The 18,924-nt window shown below is 48.3% G+C and overlaps 7 protein-coding genes across 7 annotated transcripts; 4 read left to right on the top strand and 3 right to left on the bottom strand.

The window, feature by feature from the left end:
* Positions 1-694: 694 nt before the first annotated feature.
* On the bottom strand, positions 695-1,894 carry FIESC28_05032 (uncharacterized protein; the record flags this gene model as incomplete). The annotated part of the gene is made up of 1 exon (XM_031159179.1): positions 695-1,894. One exon carries the CDS (start codon positions 1,892-1,894, stop codon positions 695-697), a length of 1,200 nt encoding a protein of 399 aa, XP_031016679.1.
* A 1,196-nt stretch (positions 1,895-3,090) lies between these two features.
* Positions 3,091-5,124, top strand: FIESC28_05031 (uncharacterized protein; the record flags this gene model as incomplete). The annotated part of the gene is made up of 1 exon (XM_031159178.1): positions 3,091-5,124. One exon carries the CDS (start codon positions 3,091-3,093, stop codon positions 5,122-5,124), a length of 2,034 nt encoding a protein of 677 aa, XP_031016678.1.
* A 933-nt stretch (positions 5,125-6,057) lies between these two features.
* FIESC28_05030 (uncharacterized protein) lies at positions 6,058-7,811 on the top strand (the record flags this gene model as incomplete). Its single annotated transcript, XM_031159177.1, has 4 exons — positions 6,058-6,594; positions 6,645-7,046; positions 7,097-7,405; positions 7,455-7,811. 4 exons carry the CDS (start codon positions 6,058-6,060, stop codon positions 7,809-7,811), a joined length of 1,605 nt encoding a protein of 534 aa, XP_031016677.1.
* Positions 7,812-8,065: 254 nt separating this feature from the next.
* On the bottom strand, positions 8,066-9,519 carry FIESC28_05029 (uncharacterized protein; the record flags this gene model as incomplete). Its single annotated transcript, XM_031159176.1, has 3 exons — positions 8,066-8,255; positions 8,309-8,878; positions 8,927-9,519. The coding sequence occupies 3 exons, from the start codon at positions 9,517-9,519 to the stop codon at positions 8,066-8,068; spliced, it is 1,353 nt and encodes a 450-aa protein (XP_031016676.1).
* Positions 9,520-10,219: 700 nt separating this feature from the next.
* FIESC28_05028 (uncharacterized protein) lies at positions 10,220-11,810 on the top strand (the record flags this gene model as incomplete). The annotated part of the gene is made up of 5 exons (XM_031159175.1): positions 10,220-10,285; positions 10,333-10,366; positions 10,419-10,456; positions 10,510-10,773; positions 10,830-11,810. The coding sequence occupies 5 exons, from the start codon at positions 10,220-10,222 to the stop codon at positions 11,808-11,810; spliced, it is 1,383 nt and encodes a 460-aa protein (XP_031016675.1).
* A 215-nt stretch (positions 11,811-12,025) lies between these two features.
* Positions 12,026-13,435, bottom strand: FIESC28_05027 (uncharacterized protein; the record flags this gene model as incomplete). The annotated part of the gene is made up of 2 exons (XM_031159174.1): positions 12,026-13,024; positions 13,076-13,435. 2 exons carry the CDS (start codon positions 13,433-13,435, stop codon positions 12,026-12,028), a joined length of 1,359 nt encoding a protein of 452 aa, XP_031016674.1.
* Positions 13,436-14,928: 1,493 nt separating this feature from the next.
* FIESC28_05026 (uncharacterized protein) lies at positions 14,929-16,536 on the top strand (the record flags this gene model as incomplete). The annotated part of the gene is made up of 7 exons (XM_031159173.1): positions 14,929-15,030; positions 15,086-15,221; positions 15,271-15,452; positions 15,503-15,539; positions 15,588-16,041; positions 16,098-16,165; positions 16,217-16,536. 7 exons carry the CDS (start codon positions 14,929-14,931, stop codon positions 16,534-16,536), a joined length of 1,299 nt encoding a protein of 432 aa, XP_031016673.1.
* Positions 16,537-18,924: the final 2,388 nt, after the last annotated feature.

Genomic DNA, 18,924 nt, shown 5'->3' with positions numbered 1-18,924 from the left:
GCTCTCTCATTGTTTTGACACTACACGACGTCAATTAACCCATATTTCTTGGCGACTCACTCTGTCTTCCGTAAGCGGGTAGCCAAGGCGAAGGGGGTGTGTTCCCGATCAGCAAGATGGGCTTATGCAAGAGGTGTGGTGGGGAAATCGTTTGGGGATTCAAAGTACCGGTACATCCATCTCGGCACGGCCCCAGACTGCACACCAACTCTTCTTGCAGGATCCAGGCAACAGAATTAAAAGGCGTCAGCGGATATGCAGTTCGATGACGATAAACAGGTTTAGGAGCTCTAAGCCACCATCTACAACACAACAATTGCCTCTTCTGGAGAACCGAGCGCGGGGTAATAGCAGGATTATCATCCTTGGTCAAGGTTAAACCTGTCGCCGTTGATGCAAAGGGGTTATACCGAGCCTCAGGGAGTGGATATAGGGAAGACTTTTCTTAGTCTTCGTGGGAATCTACCATTATCCGGCATTTCCGTTATGCGAATGCCTTCGCAGCCAGTATCAGTCGTCATTGTCAACTGACTGAACTACTCAGTTACTTATGTTTCCCCACTTCCCTCAACATAGGTACCTGTGATCGCGATGTTTCCAGTCATAGGATATGTCAGGAGGTCTGTACTAACATGCCAGATAGGCATACTGCATCGGTCAATTCCCCGCAAGCTTCGTTTAAGATGGTCTGATATTATTGGCTCATCCAATACCTATCTATGTCGATATCGGTAAACACATACATAGCTACGGCGTAGCAGACCGTGCTAGTAAAGAAGGGCATGCCGAGTGCAAATCCACCAAGCTCGAGGCCATAGACCCAGAGTGCAGCCATCAGTGAAGCACCAATGAGGGACCCTACAGTCTTGACCAGCATAACAATTGAGAAGATGTGACTCTCAATATCGGTCGATTCTGCATTGTTTGATGGTTGTCTTGGTGAAATAGCTGGTGACTTGAGAAGCGAGAGGGTGAAGATCGGCAACGCGGACCCTAGAGCGTAGATAAACATTGCTGGAATAAGCATCCAGATCTCTACCGCGATCGCAATTCCCAGGGCTCCAAGCACAGAAACTGACAGGCAGTACATGGCATGACGAATGTTGGACTTGTCTGCAGCTTCTAGGCATGTCTCGTTTGGAACAGAGCGTGCGGCTCGCAAGAGTCTGGGAATGACGAACGTGAGCAGTGTGAAGTTCACGACTGCCTTTCCCGATATGAGATAGCCAGCTGATACAAACGTCCACTTGTATCTTGCGGAAATATACTGCACGAGAAGCTTTGTGTCAGAGCTGGCAAGCGATGTGAGTACAAAGCTGAAGAGTAATAGTGTGAAGTTCTTTGGGTGACTTGTGACGGTGTCTTTGATAGTCCGTAGACGCTCTGCCACAGAGCGTAAGATTGACTGTTCGTCTTCTTGAGCCTTCAATAGTGGGGATGATAGAAGGGGGGCCTGCTGTTCTTCATCGAGATCTTCAGCTTTGCTATCTGTGGGCGAAGGCAGCCTCTGTATAGTCGGCACAGCCAATAATAGCAATGATATACCGAGCCAGAACGGAAGTGAGAGTGATAGTGACATGGTTGCCGAAGCTAGAGCCGGGCCGAGTAATGCCACGACATAGGAAACAGAGCTCATGTAGCCAAAGTAGATGGCTCGCTGAACATGATCATCCGTCAAATTCGATACAAGCGAATATGTCAGCGAATTAAACACACAGTCTCCGCCGAGTACTGATAGGACTGGCCCGGCAAGTATAGCTCGAGTTGGGAGTATCATGTCGAAATTACCGATCATGATAGCCCAGAGTAGCAGAAACGAGCGAGAAACGAGATTCAGTCTGAGAATGACTCGGCGACCCCATTTTTCGGCAAGAAAGCTGAGTGGGATGGTCATGACGAAGTCTGAAGTATATTAGCCAAGCGAGCATGTCTTGGGACAACAACTGGGGTTACCTCCTGCAACCCATAACGTCTCCATCACACCTTGAATTCGGCCAAGATCCTTCTCAATATCACGAATCTTACACAGTCTCTCATCCACACCACCGTGCAAGATTTTTGAAGGGTCGTTCCGCCGATAGTAGTCTATGCATAAACGCCTTTCTATCAACCGGTTGGAAGGTAGTTGATAGAGACTCATCGAGAGATTGACGAGTAGAAACAAGGCTAGTACTGGCACAACGGGCGCGACGCGGTTACGCCTTCGCGATGGAGCGTCCCGATCCGACATGGATTGATCCATGGGACAATTATCAGTGCTACCACCACGAGAGATGTTACCTATGCCGACAATGCAATTAAATCTACCATATGACACGTTGAGTGAGGTACTTAACAATTGACAGTTACGGAAGGTGTCGCGCTGTCTTATCTTATCGTAGATACAGTGTTAGCGGAGTGCCGAGCTTGTATGCACTGTAATTTGTCTTATCTTATCGTCTATCTTATCTCGCATACGGTGCCATATACAGTATCGAGGAAGTCCGTACTGTGATTTTTCTTATCTTATCGCTTCATCTTATCACTCGATGTGTTCCTACCAGACACCAAATAGTTATTTACATAACTACAAGAAGCGCTTTCTGTAAAGTATAAGTTAGATACTAATGTTGCAGGTAAAGTGTTCAAGCTCTTGGTGGTTACTAGAGTAACCAGTTGCTTCCGTGTTGTGTGGAATTTAAAGACCCATTACGGTTGGTTGTGATGAACTTCTGTGCTCCCAACGCTTACACCAACGCTCGATCAACGAACAATTGTCAAGACAGTTTTAGAACTCCCTGCGAAACAGTGCATTAGACACTTACCATATCTGAAGCAAGGAATCTCATGGCAGAGTTCTAAAAGGATTTTTAGTCTCGACAGAAACTTAATGACTGTTGCGAAATGTCCTCAATGATCTTATTGAAGTTACCCTGCAGTTCGTATCTTCCAGATTTAATCATAGGAAGTGACGTAGCCAAACGTACGATCAGCGTTGCAACGTTCAGCCCCCCGAGAACCCGAGAGACTAGAGTCAAATATCTCTACCTTGGCGTCACTTGTCTCACTGAGACATCATCGCCAGAGCATTCATCCAAATCCTCAGTATCAATGGAGAAATCAAATAGGCTCACCGACGAGGAAATCCTCGAACGATGGTACCCAGAGCACAACTTCAAGGGAGGCAGAAAGTTCTGCACCGCCGCACGCGAATTCCTCGAATTAGCGGGTCAATGGCCCTGGGAATGGTGCGTCCATGACCTGAACCCCCGACGATGGCGCCCTGCCTTGGTCCAAGACCTTAGGAGGCTTGCAGAAACCTACAAGAGGAGTGGAAAGAATCTCGACGAAGCCAAATGGCCCCTAATACGGGCAATGAAGAGGAGGAAGACTACAGACAAGAAAAACCAGTTTCTGGATCAACGCGACGTCAACAAAGTCATCAACGAGTTCAAGCCTCAACACTCCTCTCCCTCAAATGGTACGACGGAAGGAGAGCACAGACAATCGAATCCTGTCAACAAGACAAGACGTGAGCCTACAGCAGTAGCAAAGCCAACAAAATCAAAATCAACTTCACAACCAGGATCATCAAGAGGATCACGAGTGACAACAGGGTTACCAGACCGGTCAGCGTCAAGAGCACGAATGGCTACTTCGACACATCCAGTGGAAACTGAACTGGGCCCATTCGTGTCATCTCCGATGTCAGAAGAGGAACCAGAACCGGAGCCTGTGCCAGAGACAACAGATAGGCTAGAGACCACCCGTATCTCAGAACCGGAACCTGTGCCACAGACAATGGGCATGCCAGAGACTACGGATCTGCCAGAGATAATCGGCATGTTTGACACAATGGATATGCCAGGGTCCATGAATATGTCAGATTCGATGGATATGCCAGACACAATGTATCTGCCGGATATAACGGGTCTGGCAGAGACAATGTATCTGCCAGAGATAACAGGTCTACCACCAACAACGGATATGTCAGAGACGACCCATCCGGCCGACACAATGCCAGAGTCAATGGACACGCCACAAACAACAGCTATACCAGAGATGACCCATATGGCAAATACAACGCCAGAGTCAGCAGATATGCCACAGATAACAGCTACGCCGGAGACGACCCATCCGGCAGAAACAATGCCAGAGTCAACGAATATGCCAGAACCGGAATCTTTGCCGGGGACAATGGTGATGCCGGAAGCCGATATCACAGCAGAAGAGGTACCTGTCGTTGAGGACACATTCCCAATGGAACCCAGAGCTGGCGACAGCAAACGTGGAATCATTTGGGAGCATGTTTCCGAATCAAAAAGTGTCGTAACTAAAAACAAGAAGCGCCCAAGCAGCTCTCCGACTCTTCCACCAAAGAAACGAGCTCGAAGCTCTCTGTGGGACTTGAAAGATCAACTTCAACATAAACCAGATGGTCATACTCCTGATGGAATCTCTGCTACCCTTTTTGAGATGAGATACCACGAAATAACGCTACAGAAGCGGCTTGCCCTACGACTTGAAGAGAAAGCCGCTTTTCAAGATCCAACAAGATCCTATATTGAACAACAAGCGCTTTCTTCTCTAGAGAGCAGGATTCAGTGCCTACGTAGCAGCATTCAGACGCTCGAGAGGGACCGCGTGCCAATCAAAGAGCGGATAAAGGAGTGGGAGAAGCTTAGGAGTGTGATGCGTTACCCTGACACCGCGAAGATGCGTGGATTGGATGAGGTCAATAGGCAATTGCAGAAAAACACCACTGCGATTTCAAATGCGAAGAAGACGCTGCAGCAAACCATCGAGGCTCTTGATCGGCAAAAGGCCGCTGGTGAAAAGCTCGCTGCCGCTGTGGAGGACAATCTCAACGAAATTGGTGAGCAGGTTATGGCTTGGGACGCGTTGATGAGGCTCGTACACGGCTTCCCTGCGAGCGTGCGTAGGGTGAACGAGGTGCTCAAGCTGCAGGACAGATGTTTGGAAGAAATAGCATCTTTTTATGGCGAACCAGAAGACGATGAGGATGATGATTCAGGGATCGACGAACCACTTATCAAGACACCGGAGCTACCTGATTTACCAGGTTGGGACCCGTTGGATGGAAGTACAAGCCTGGCAAAGGCACCACTACATAATGACATATAGCGCTAATCTAGACATTATTTCGATGTTGACCATAAATATTCACCCCCATATTCCCCATGGTGCTTTCATGTCCCCGGATCAAGACTCTGCCGACCACCATGGGGTACTCTGGGGTTGACTGGTCAAGCTGACGTAGATGGACCACGTCGATACCATGCTATGTTGATCAGCAAAGCATGAGGACGTGCCGTTACCCGTTCTCCTTTGACCGTCTGATGTGGCCCATGCGAGCTTTTATCCCTCCGCAGTGGAAAGACTCATAGTTTGCGGGGTTAAACGTTTTCCCGGATGGACGATAGTCGCAACTCCGCGCTGATCTCCGGACTATCCGGTGTCGGGCATTAGACGGAAACAACGTAGAATACGCCAAGTTGTCTCCTGGTTCTAGAGCTTTCAGAGAGGCGTTTAATGGCTTTTTCGGTGAGAAGAAGGCGCTTGGCGGGAAATGCCAATGTTTGAGGCTCAAAATGAGGCTCAAGTAAGTCGGAGGTCAAGGGATGGCCCCTCATCAATTACATGGTCAACCGTTCCCCGTTCTCTCCCATTGTTGAAAGTTAATTCTCTTGCCGTAATACCTTTGCCGAATCTTCCAATCATCTAATCTTAATTGACTCAATTGCTGCAACCCGTTTAGGCGTATCACTTGACCGACGGCGATATCGCTGCCCCATACTGGGAAAACGCTCGTCCGGGCCGACTCAGATGCCCCATAGTATCCATAATATCCTCAGAAAAACTCAGATTTCATGGAGGTGGAAAATCTTGTAACGTAGCGGAGCGTATGGAGAAGGGAATCTTTATCAGCACGGGGAAAAGAGAAATAGTTACTCCAGCTGGGGCCCCGGATTTTGCTCCAATCTTATCTGTTATAAAGTGCTGCGTCCTGTGTTGTCTGCTTGTCTCGACAGATCTCTTCTCTGCTCAACATTCACAATGGGTATCCTAACTCTTGCTGAGGACAGGCCTACGCCGCCTTCGGTGTACAACTGGAGGGTGTATGTCTTAGCTATCGTGGCCTCCTGTGGATCCAATATGATTGGATACACCAGCGCTTTCATCGGAACGACCATCACCCTCGACTCATTTAAGAAAGAATTCGGCATCGATCAAAAGAGTGCCGAGGAGCGAAACTTGATCAGTGAGAATATTGTATCGCTATTCATCGCTGGCGCCTTTTTCGGTGCGCTTCTTACCTATCTTCTCAGCCATTGGGTCGGCCGCAAGTGGTGTCTTGCCATCGCATCTGCTACTTTCACGCTTGGGGCTGGTCTTCAGTGTGGAGCCGACTCGGGCACTGGGTTAGGTATTCTTTACGCTGGTCGTGTTCTCTCGGGATTAGGAACAGGTGTCGCATCCAATATCATTCCCATCTACCTTTCAGAACTTGCGCCACCCGCTATCCGTGGACGGCTCGTTGGTCTGTATGAGCTTGGTTGGCAAATTGGTGGTTTGGTCGGGTTTTGGATCAACGTGAGTAGAACACACTTTTTCCATTTGCACTCAAATACTGACGCACGTAGTATGGTGTTGAGAAGCACATGCCCGAAAGCCACCAACAATGGATCGTCCCCTTCGCCGTTCAGATCATCCCATCCGGCCTCCTCTTCCTCGGCACCTTGTGGCTTCGTGAGTCACCGCGATGGCTGTTCCTGAAGGACCGCAGAACACAAGCCATGAAGAATCTTTGCTGGATTCGACAGTTAACTCCAACCGATATATACATTACAGAAGAAGTTGCAGCTATTGACCATGCTCACGAGATTCAAAAGCATACTGTCGGTCTCGGCTTGTTCAAGCCTTTCCAAGCTCTCGCTCAACGACCAAACATGATGTACCGACTTTTCCTGGGATGCATGCTGTTCTTCTGGCAGAATGGATCGGGAATCAATGCTATCAACTACTACTCCCCAACTGTGTTCTCGGTAAGTGTGCAATCTAGGCTAGGTGGTTTTACAAGACTGACTTTTGGCAGAGCATTGGTGTTCAGCGCGATACAGTCAACGTCATGACCGGAATCTTTGGCATCGTCAAGGCTGTCATGACCTTCGTGTGGCTTCTGTTCCTGGTTGATCAGCTTGGTCGACGCAAGCTGCTGCTCATCGGTGGTATCACTGGCTCGATCTGTATGTGGGTATTGGGCGCATACATCTACGTTGTCGACCCTACCAAGAACCCGCAGGATCATCTCACTGGTAGCGGAATTGCCGCTATCGTATTCTTCTACCTATGGACGGCCGTCTATACACCCACATGGAACGGTACACCATGGGTCATCAACTCTGTAAGTTTATCCACAGTCTCTGTTTTTATCAGTTTTAACAAGAGACCAGGAATTCTTCGACCCAAGTTTCCGTTCTCTTGCCCAAGCCTGCACGACCGCTAGTAATTGGCTCTTCAACTTCCTCGTGTCGCGGTTCACTGAGCAAATGTTTGCGACAATGGGTTACGGTGTATACATGTTCTTCGCTACGCTATCATTCTTCGCGTTCATCTTTGCCTTCTTCTTGATCCCTGAAACGAGTGGTATTCCTCTGGAGCAGGTTCACCGCTTATTCAAGATCAAGCCAATTTGGAAGGCCGAAAAGATTCTCAAGGAGGAGCTGAAACAGGAGGAGCAGCAGTTCCGTCACGACGTTAAGGGAGATGTCAGTCAGTCTGAGAATCTGGAGGATGTAGAAAGGGTTTGAGGCTACAATAAACCATAGAAGGGTAGACATATAGACAGTTCCAAAATATGAGATAGGACATGAATATAGGCGGTTAGCTGATAGACAATCACAAACTTAGTCACCAAGATCACTGATGAGTCAATGACCATAAAAGATGAGAACGGTTTATCAGATTGGACACACTTGTCCCTTGCCTGCTCATCACCTGTGCGTGGTACTTAATACATACGAAGTCATTATCTATTGCTCATCGCTCTAATATCTATCATGAATTAAGCGGCCGCATATGCCTCGCCAAAGGGCTCCAGCTTAGTGCCCTCAACGTCAATATATCCATACTTGGACTGGTCCTCATTATTGGCCATAGCCTCACCCCACTTCTGCATCGATTCCTCGAAAACCTTCTTATGGTCCTCACGACTCAAGTCAAGAGGCTGCTTGTCCTTTCCCACCAATCGGATTCTAGAAATATTAGCATAACTGTGTATTTTAAGACGAAGTATGGTGTGACTTACTGTGTACCGGCGGCAACGTTTGTGATGCCAAAGTTTTGCTCATCAAGGAGAGTATAGATGGCAGCGTTGGCCTCGCCCTTGATGAGCTTGGCAGGCAGATCGAACTCATTCGTGACAGGACGGGCCAGACCAATACCATGAACAGTTTGGAGGGCCTCGACCATGGCATGGACCGTCCTTAGACCGCCGGTGACATAAGCCTTGGTCTGCTTAAGCTCAGGAATAATCATCTCGGCAAAGTCGAGGAAGAAAGCCTCTCGCTTCTTGGTGCTTTCGCGTTTGTGAGAAAAGGCAAGGCTCTGGTACGTTCCTCCGGATAGCTCGACAAAGTCAAAGCCATGCTCCTCGAGTTGGCGGCACAGAGCCTTGCAGTCTTCTGTGGAGAATCCGCCTTCTTGGAACTCAACGCTGTTGACCTTGATAGATAGTCCGAATGCCTTGTCAGGCACACGAGCGCGGATGGCGTCTGCGATCTCGAAGATGATGCGAGCACGGTTTTCGATTGAGCCACCGTACTTGTCTGTTCGCTTGTTTGTTGTTGGAGAGAGGAATTGTGCTAGGAGATAACCACTGAGAGTATATTAGTATTTTATTGGATTGGACAATGGATATACTTACTGTGCTCCGTGTAATTGGACGCCGTTATAGCCCGCCTTGTAGAGGAACTCAGCAGCATGAGCAAATCCCTCGATAACATTCTTGAAATCCTGCTCATCCATGGGCTTGGGCTTAGCAAAGTGCATACCCATAACCTCACCCTCAAGCTGCACATCACTAGCAGAAATGGGGTTCTTCTGAATGTTATCAGCAACCTGGCGTCCAGGATGGCTGACCTGCGCAACCATCAAGCTTCCGTTCTTCTTGCCAACAGTAGCCATCTCCTTGAACGCCTCGAACCGCTCGCCAGACATGGGGGCATCACGAGGAACGATGGGGTTTCCGGCAGCCTCGAGATGGTCATATTCCACCATGACGTTTCCTGTCAGGATAACACCAAAATCTCCTTCTCCCCATCGTCGGTAAACGTTGATGAGCTCTGGTGTAGGAACGCCTCGATTCTCTAGAACCTTGGGATCCCATGTTGACAGACGTTCAGTCATGGCAGCCTTCATCAGCCTGTTCTTAGCGGTCTGGCCGCTAAACTCAAACTTGAGCGGCTGAGCCAAAGGGCTCGCATCGGTCTGTTCGGCTTGGAATCTTCGTGGTGCCATTATAATAGTATTTGATAATAATTCGTTGGATACTTTCTAACTGCCATTCACGGACTTTGGGATCTTCAAGACTCTTATAAACTGGCTCAATAATTAGAAATCATAATCCGTGATGTCATGACTTTTAGTGTTTCCTTTCTACCGTCGCCACCATATTATTGATAACCCCGATCAAGATGCGTCATGTCCCACTTTATGGTCACAATTCTGGCATAGTCGACGGCGATGATGCCTGAAGCAGCGCACAACTACCGAGGCATGGCTTCGGCATAACGTTAGAAACACTTCATCGAACAACGCTAGAATCTTCCCAGATTCGATTGCAGTTGTGGAATGAGATTTCAGTGGACTGAAAGCGACCTACGTAAACGCGGCACGATTGTGATACGGAAATGCTCGAAACGACCCGCTAGTGGCCAGATTACTCAGCATGAATAATCTAGAATGTCCTCAAGTCCATGACGTTGTTTTGTAGCATCGTCAACCTTCCATCCCTGTACGCGGAATTAGTCCGGGGACAATTCCGCCTTATTATCGATAACAAACCCAAATCAGCTCGATCAACCAATCAGGTCAGTGCGGTTTGAGTGAGGTAAGATATGTCTTCCCACTGAAGCTGTTCCTGCATTAGTCGAATCATCTCATCTCACGACCGCCACAAACCGTCAGCCTTTTCTATCCTTAAGCTTGATCAAAGAACATGGCACTGCATCCTTCTGAAGTCGCAAGGCATAATAGCTCAAAGTCATGTTGGCTCATAATTCATGTAAAATCGCTCACTCATCGTCCGCGACTTCACTGACCGTAATGTAGAACAAAGTTTATGATCTTACTGAGTTTCTCCCAAGTATGTCATAAGCTAAGAAACTATTCTAAACATTGCTAAAACGTGACTTCAGACCATCCGGGAGGTAGAAAGGTCATCCTGAAAAATGCAGTAGGTGCTTTGATGCATAAAATCACGCTTCAAGCTCTGATGACTACCTACAGGGAAAAGACTCTACGGGAGACTTTGATCTTATCCATTCAACCGATGTGCTTGATAAATGGCTGGAGCCGTCCAAGCACCTCGGTGATATCGACACAAGTGTGATCACAAGCGAAGGCCCGAAGCCAGAAGCCAAACAGTCCAGTCTATATCGCAAGCCCAAGCTGTCGCATTGTATCAACATGTCAGACTTCGAGACTGTAGCTAGAAACATGATGAAGGAAGCATCATGGAATTACTACTCGACCGGATCAGATGACGAGTTGGTAAGTACTAAGGCTCCAGCCTCGGGATCGTACGAGAGGGCTTCTAACAGTATTAGACCCTTCGAGAAAACAACACAGCCTTCCAACAAATACGCTTCAGGCCCAAAGTCATGGTCAATGTGGAACAAGTGGATATTTCAACAACCTTGCTGGGTTCACGCACATCCGCTCCAATTTACATCTCAGCCACTGCGCACGCGAAGCTTGGTGACCCCGACGGCGAAGTAACACTAGCACGGGCGAGCAATAAGCATGATGTCATCCAAATGATACCACTATACTCTTCATTCCCACTGGAAGAAATTACAAGCGCGAGAGAACCCGATAGGACTCAGTGGTTCCAGGTGTATGTCAAGAAAAATAGGAATGTGACTAGAAGAGCTATCGAGAATGCTGAGAAAAACGGCTGCAGAGGGCTGTGCATCACGGTCGATAACCCCCACCTTGGAAGCCGAGAAAGGGTCTTGCGTCTGCAGCAAAGTGAGTCAGATGAAGACGACGAGTTCGAAGACGCTCCGGCAACTGAGCTGGATCCTTCCTTGATCATGAACTCGACTTTGAGTTGGGATGACGTCCCGTGGTTTCGAAGCATAACCAAGATGCCCATCGTTTTAAAGGGAGTGCAGAGGGTAGAGGATGTTATCAAAGCGGCCGAATGTGGCGTGGAGGCTGTGATTTTGTCAAACCACGGTGGCCGTCAGATGGAGTATTCTGAACCTCCAATTGAAGTCCTGGCTGAGGTCATGCCTGCACTAAGAGAACGTGGGCTGCAGAACAAGATCGAGGTCTACATCGATGGCGGAATTCGTAGGGGATCTGATATACTCAAAGCGTTGTGCTTGGGGGCTCGAGGCGTTGGAATTGGCCGTCCGTTCTTGTATGCTATGGCTGGTTATGGACAGAAGGGAGTCGAGAAAGCTTTACGGATCTACAAGGATGAGCTGGAGCGCAACATGCGCTTGCTTGGTTGTACATCTGTGGACCAACTGCATCCGGGACTAGTCAAAGTTCTGGGTCAAGTGCGGGAAAGGCTGTAGACGATAGATATTAGGTCTTATCGTGGAGTGGAGTTTACTGATGTATTCGATGCTAACACATGTATATCATCACGAATAGATCATATTGGAAACCTTATTAGTAGCTATGTAATTGCCCTGAGGCTGTTTATTATAATATGAACATTACGAAGTATTATACAGTGGTACGTTTCCGCATGCTAACCTGCAGAGCACTAGCTACAGGAATTGACAGTTTACCAACCGCCTCCAGCCTTCTTGAAGCCAGGGTATGTCTCTTTGTTGAAGTCGAACCAGTTAGTACCGTTGACACTGAGGTCGTCGTAGACAGCACAGTCCATAGCACCCATGATAGGCTCGAGAGCAGCGAAGACGACATCAGTAACGGAAGTCAGGGTGGCGAAGAGAGAAGAGGCAGCGTTGGGGGTGACAGTCTTGATGGCGTTAAGAGCGAAGCAGACCAGGTTGTTGCCTTGGAGGAGGTTCTTGCCGTTGAGGATACCACCAGCAAGGTCATCAATGTTGATACCGACGAAGGTGTTGACACCGTTGGTGTTGCCACCGATACTGAGCACCTCGGGGTGGCTGTGGGTAACAATGTCGAGAGCGTTGGCGGCGATACCATAGTCAGTGTAGCGGCGACGATAGAAGTTCTCGGGAATGCGCTCATGGCCAACGACGTAGGTCATGTTGTCCTCGGGTCCGTAAACAGAGAAGAAGGCCTTGAGGGTTTCCTTGTCGAGACGACCCTCATCAGGGTGCTCAGCGGAACGGTTGGCAGCGAGACGAGCAGTGAAGGAGTAAGGGCTAGCACGAACGAGCCAGCCACTGGCAGGACCAAACCAGGCGAAGGGGTTGGTGGCAATGGTCTGGTGCCAGCGGTTCTTGTTGTGCTCATACAGAACTTCGATGCTGTAGTTGGGGTCCTCGGCATCCTTCTGGAGGTTGTAGAGGTCCATGAAGTACGACATGTTCATGTTGTTGTTGTCGCCAATGGGGTCGTAAAGGTCACCTCGGGTAGGGCTGCCATCAACCTCGAAGAAAGGGTGAGAGCCGCTGAGACCACGGGGAGTACCAAGGAGGCCAAGCAGGTTGTTGTTCATGTGCTTGGACCAACCGCCCTGGGAGACAGCGAACAGGTTGCCACCGAGAACAACACCAAGAGTGGTCAGGAGGGCAGACATGTCAGGAGCCATACCCCAAACCCGGCCAACTGCAGTGACATATTGGGTGAACTGGAGTTGGAGTCAGTATATTGGAGCTCAGAGTATATGAGAGTTACTTACAGTGGCAACACCGTTACGGGGAAGGTAGTTGTGGTTGGCGAGAGTGTTCAAGCCAGGGCAAAGTCCTCTAACCTCACCAGCGTCCCAGTCAGGAGCCTTGAACTCATGGTCGCCATGGACATCAACAAGTTGCTTCTTGGGGTCGAAGTCGATGACTCGCTTTCCAAGGTTGGGAGGAGCCTGAGAAGCAAACTTGCGAATGAGCTCAGGGTCGATGCCAAGATGAGGGTCCTGTCCATCGCGAGGGTTGAACTTGAAGGCGTTCAGAGGAATGGGAGTGTCGGGGTCAAGAGTAGGTAGCGCAGCAGCCTGGTTGGAAAGCAGGGCCGTGGCCACTGTGGCAAGAGTAAAGGGCTTCATATTATTGACAACTTGACAATTAAGGTAGTAAAGAGCGAATGGTTTCAAAAAGAACGAACAGACAATAAGTCAATTAAGGAATGAATGCGAATGAGAAGATGCTCATTTGTCAGTGGACTTTAACATAGATAGATGTTCTGTTTAAATAACAATAGGTAAAAGGAGAGTCATGATTATCGCAATAACGCTCAACGCCGAGGACCCGGGAACTGAGTCCCATCATACGCAAGCGCTACCAAAGGCTCGGGCCCGGACGAGTCTCCTGAATTTGATCAGCCAATAGAGCGAGATGAGTTAGAATGCAGTGAGTCGTGTCTGGCGGACTCTAGAAACAGGGATATCATGGCATTCGAAGATGGCGGATCCGTTCTAGTCAGGGAAACATTAGCCCTTCGTAGTAGTGACCGACATGAACCTAGGAAACGGGTCTTGGTTCCGGCGTTTCCTACTAGATTCCTGCTAATATGAGACACCCAGTCAAAGTACGGATACTACATATGTCGACAGACCGTTAAGCTTTGACTGGTGCCTCCTCTTCGTGACAGCCCTGTCCAAGAACCAAAATGTCCCGAGACAGCAATTGATCGTCGCCAATCTCTCAAAGTTGACAGGTCATGGGTAAACTCAACCCCTTTCGAGGTTGGGCGTCACTCTACGTACATTAGCTTCATGACCCGACAGGGCTTTCCTTCTGCAAAATTCGTATGAAGAGCCCTGTCTTTGTGGGATCATGTCGTATCGTCTACTGACTCCTTCATTGCAGCATGAATCCACTTCCAATGCTCATGTAGAGGCGGGGGGGGGGACAACGCTTGAGCCAACCCAAGTGCCGGCAGTTAATCAAGAGCGTGGGTCACCTCAACAACTAGCAGGGCACTCCACGTTGTATTCCTGAACCGTTACTCCTTAGTGTGGTAGCGGGAGCGGGTAGTGGCAGGGGTGTGATCCCTGGTCCACCAAGGAACTTTCAACACCAACACTTGATGATCCCAGGGTTAGCGGTGCTTGTCCAAGGAGAGATACTGATCTTCGCCCGTTGGTGCTAGAATGCTACCCTGTCATTGTAGCCGGGTCGTTGGAACACTAGGCCGGCCGTTTCAAACGTCTGTTAGCTTGGGCGCTCTTGTTCTAGTAGCTTTCTGTGGCAAGGACCGTATTGATATCCCTTCACAAAGCGTCGTCATTGGCGTGGTTAGTTACGGATAATGTTGTTGTGCTTCCTCTGGGATGGATAGTACTCTCCGTGCAATGCAACATGTAATAGCTGTAGAAGCAATGTCAATTACTGTGGTCCACATTCACCTCGGTCCCAACAGCCTGGACACAGGCACCTTATCGGTAGTTATTATCCTCAGGGGCTTAGTGCTAAAGTTGCTGGAAGAGATGATAGTTATAAAGACTGGTGGCACTTTCGTTTACTGGTATTGCGTGGTGATACTTTAGCTGGTCTCGACTTGTCATACTTGCATCCTTAGACTCAGTCATCCTCAATCATGCGTTTACTTTCCCTTTCCCTCCTGGTGGCCACGGCTCTATCGGCCTTTGCCAATGCTGCCAGCTTTGCAGATCTGGCGGCACAGATACCCGCCTGCGATGTCAGTCAGCCTTCACCCTCATGCAATGCATGCCCCTTGCTAACATGCTTGGCAGCTGAAATGTGTGCAACAAGCTCTGCCAGAGTCACCATGCTCCATGACAAACACGACATGTCTCTGCACTGACCCAATATTCGCTAGCTTGACGCAAGCTTGTGTTCTGGAAAAATGCACAGTCAAGGACTCATTGAGTAAGTTGATATTTTCGATGAAGGCTTGGATACCTACTAACAATCTCAGCTTTGATGAGAGTCCAAAATATGGCTTGTGGCGTTCCAGTCCAGAGCAAGCAGATGGAGTTCAGGATCAATGCTATTATAGCATGTATCATTGCTGAGATCGCTGTGATACTCAGGATCTACTCCAAGGTTACTATCCTCGGCAAGCTGGGCATTGATGACTATTTCATCATGATAGCAGCTGTGAGTTTGGCAGGGCGCCTTTGTGAGACCATTCACTGACATACCTGTAGTGTGCTACAGTACCGTACATATGGCTTGCTTGTAGACGTAAGTTTCTTGTGGCAGCCGTTGCAGATTGTCACTAACATCCCCTAGTCGCTGATCTTGGGTTCGGTCTGAACATTTGGGATATCACTCCCTTTGATCGCTTGTACGAATTACTGAAATTGTTCTGGATCGATCAGATCATGTACAGTGTTCATCTGTACAGTACCAAGCTCTCCATTCTCTTCTTCCTACGTGGCATCTTTACAACACCAGAGTTCAAGAAATTGACATTGATGATTGGAATTTTCGTGGCTCTCTGTGGTGCCGCGACCATGATCACCACAGCTCTACAGTGCTTGCCCGCGAGCTACAACTGGACGAGTTGGGATGCGGAGCACAAGGGCCATTGCAATGATCTCAATTCGCAGACTTACGCCTTTGGTGGTATCAACATGATCTGCGACATTGTCATCCTGCTTTTGCCTTTGCCTCACTTGATGAAGCTGCAAGTCAAGCATCGTCAAAAGGCTCAGCTTTTCGTCATGTTCTCTCTTGGTATCGTGTAAGTCTCCCCTGTTGGTATATGGGTCCTCGGCTTGAGCTAACTCCATTCGTCAGTGTCACCGTGTTCAGTATCATCCGCCTACCCTTCCTCATCACCCTTGGTAAAACCACCAATCCAACATGTAAGTCATCATATCTCACATTTTCACGTCTCGTACTAATATCAATAACAGGGGAATACGTTGAAGTCACCATCTGGTCCATCTGGGAAACAGAGCTTGGCATGGTCTGCGCAAGCCTCCCAGCTATCCGTCACCTCTGCAAGCATTTCTGGCCGAACGCGATGGCTACGATAGCTTCAAAAATGAGCTTCACGGGCTCCAACAAGGACTCTAATCTTGATAAGAGCGCTGGCAGCTGGCCTGGAAGCCGTGCCACGCGCTCCAAGACAGATAACAAGTCTTACTATGAGCTCGATGAGCGGAGTTTAATCGGCAAGGGTCCAGATCCTGCCACCAACGTAAGCACCACCAACGTGCATGCTACGCAGTAGACCAGGCGTTGGACTTGCAGGGCTAGTTAGGTAGTGTTTTCTTTTGCTTTTGCCTTTTCCAAAGAATGGTTGTATTAGTATTCAGACAAAGATCTTTATTACCGCTCGCTGCGGGCTTAAAATGGAATTAAAAAGTAGTCAATGCGTTGAACATCTACAGTCCCAACGTGAATGAAACAAGTGGTCAATATTTGCATCCTTCCTCTATTGAACGCCTGTTAAGCTATTGCTTGGGTTTAGGGTAATTACAGCACGATTCTCAGTTGTCGGAGAGAGAATTGTGAGCCCAATGTTATCCTCAACTGTGTCTGTACGTAGTAAGACTTTTTAGTTGCTACCTCGATCGTAATCATCTTATCGTATATCATTTATCAATACACAGAACTCTCTCAATGAGTCAAGCCGTGATTGACTCCATCGTATAATTTTGCTCTATACCACACTATTTTCCCTTTTGCTCCTTCAAATTCAGTCTCCTTTCATCCGCAACCCTTGTCTGTCAACCACGGTCCCTTGTCCCTGTTGCCAAAAAGTCTCTTTACCACACGTTCCTCTGACAAGACTTCACTACCCACAGGGCTCGGGATATTAAGACCTGCAATTGTGCACTGACGCCGCAAGCGCTATTGAGCGGGCCGTTTGGAACCCTATCTTGACCTTGTATCTTGAACAAGGATCCTGTGGTATTATACACCAAGAGCGGCTAGAAGGATCCATCGACAGCCCCAATGTTGATCCACTGACAAGGAGTGTAAAAGTAAAAGTCAGACCACCTCTGCATATTGAGCATACAGGGCTGAGAGATTGATTGAGGGTCCTTAAAACGTTTCAATATTACCAGAAACTCGGGTTCGCCGTTTGTTGAGATGATGACATCCATGCAAAGGGGATCTTAAGAAGAACTACCTTTCTTTCTGAACTACAAGGAACGTAAATTTGCAAATGCTGTGCTGATCCTGCCCTTTTCTCCAGCGTTCAATGTAACCTTCTAGTCGCCTAACCTTCCCCGCGAGCAATACTACCCTCTCAACGTCGCAAGCCAACACAGTGAGGTGGCATCAACATGTTGGCTCATTTCCCATCTGCATGAGGCTATGTAACTCTGAATTCTGAGATCTGGGAGAAAATATTTCTAGTCACGTTAGCACACATATCCGTGAGTCACAATAACTTTACGATTTAGATAGAAATGATAAACCTTCAGGATGAACAATATCATGCAACGAACCTTAACCACGAACATTGGCCTACCCAGAAAAGCCAAATGGCAAGCAACAAAGGGAAACAAATTCTGGAGAGTGATCTGCAGCTGTCATCCCAAGCTTGCTCCACAAACGTCACCAACTGTAGTCCGCCTTACTGATTCCCACGAACCAGTACAGGGTTCTCCTAGACTGCCTGTCAAATCAAGCAATCACTGACTGGGGCATGTTTCGCCTGCGGAACCTTTCAAGCCTGTTGCGGAACCCTGGCTCAGTGAGATTCCCATGTATCAGCGTCACTTTGAGACCCACTGACAGTGAAATCCTCAGGACTGATGCCCAACACCCCAGCCATACTCTGGTAGGATTCCTTCACTGTAACTCTTCAGTTCAAGGTCGATCCAAATTATCTTGCCTCCAAGTTTGATGTAGCTGGCCTCGGGGAGCTTCCATAATAGTCCGATGGCACTGTTGGAAAAGATTTCAAAATTCAATGTAGTTATCATATCATGCATCTCGAAGAACATTTCTTGTCATTGGAACCATTCTCCAAGCTTTATGTTGACAATCTTTAAATGTACATGCAAATCTTTTGGGTGAAGCCAATTCACGCTATAAAAACGAATCGTGATCGAAGTAGGGAGGCAGGATGCAAAGCTGACTCCTCAGAAAGCGCTTTTTGTTCAAAGGGGAGTATAAAATGGGTCCTCCATGTTACAATGACCGGGACGAAGTTGAATTCCGTTGCCAAAACACATGATTCCAATACCGTGGAACAGACTGTACGTACAAGGATTAGGGCCCCTTTCTCAGAAGCACCGTTGTGTAATTATCAGTAAGTTTCTTCTCAACATAGTGGATTGATCTGCATGGCTCAGCTATACGGGCTGATACGCATAGCGCCGCCCCGGGGACCGCCAAGGGTTAACAGTTCCGCAGGAGTTGCCGTTCCCCAGCAGTCTATTACGCATGGTGAGCTGATAAGCCATCACCACTCGTTCGGTAACCTTGGATAATCATCCGATGCTCCCGATTAGCAGTTGGTATATGACATTGATAACGCTGCTCTGAACGCCTGTATCTGGACCGCCGTTATCTTCCCCAGTCCGAGGTCCATCCGTCATTTTTCAACCGCTCTTTCTCGCTTATACCTACTTTCATTCAAATCCCACCCTATCAAATGACC

The sequence above is a fragment of the Fusarium coffeatum genome (assembly GCF_003316985.1).
Source record: "Fusarium coffeatum strain FIESC_28 chromosome Unknown BRIP53273_contig_110, whole genome shotgun sequence".
Classification (NCBI taxonomy): Eukaryota; Fungi; Ascomycota; class Sordariomycetes; order Hypocreales; family Nectriaceae; genus Fusarium; species Fusarium coffeatum.
This window is presented reverse-complemented; position numbering and strand designations above follow the sequence as displayed.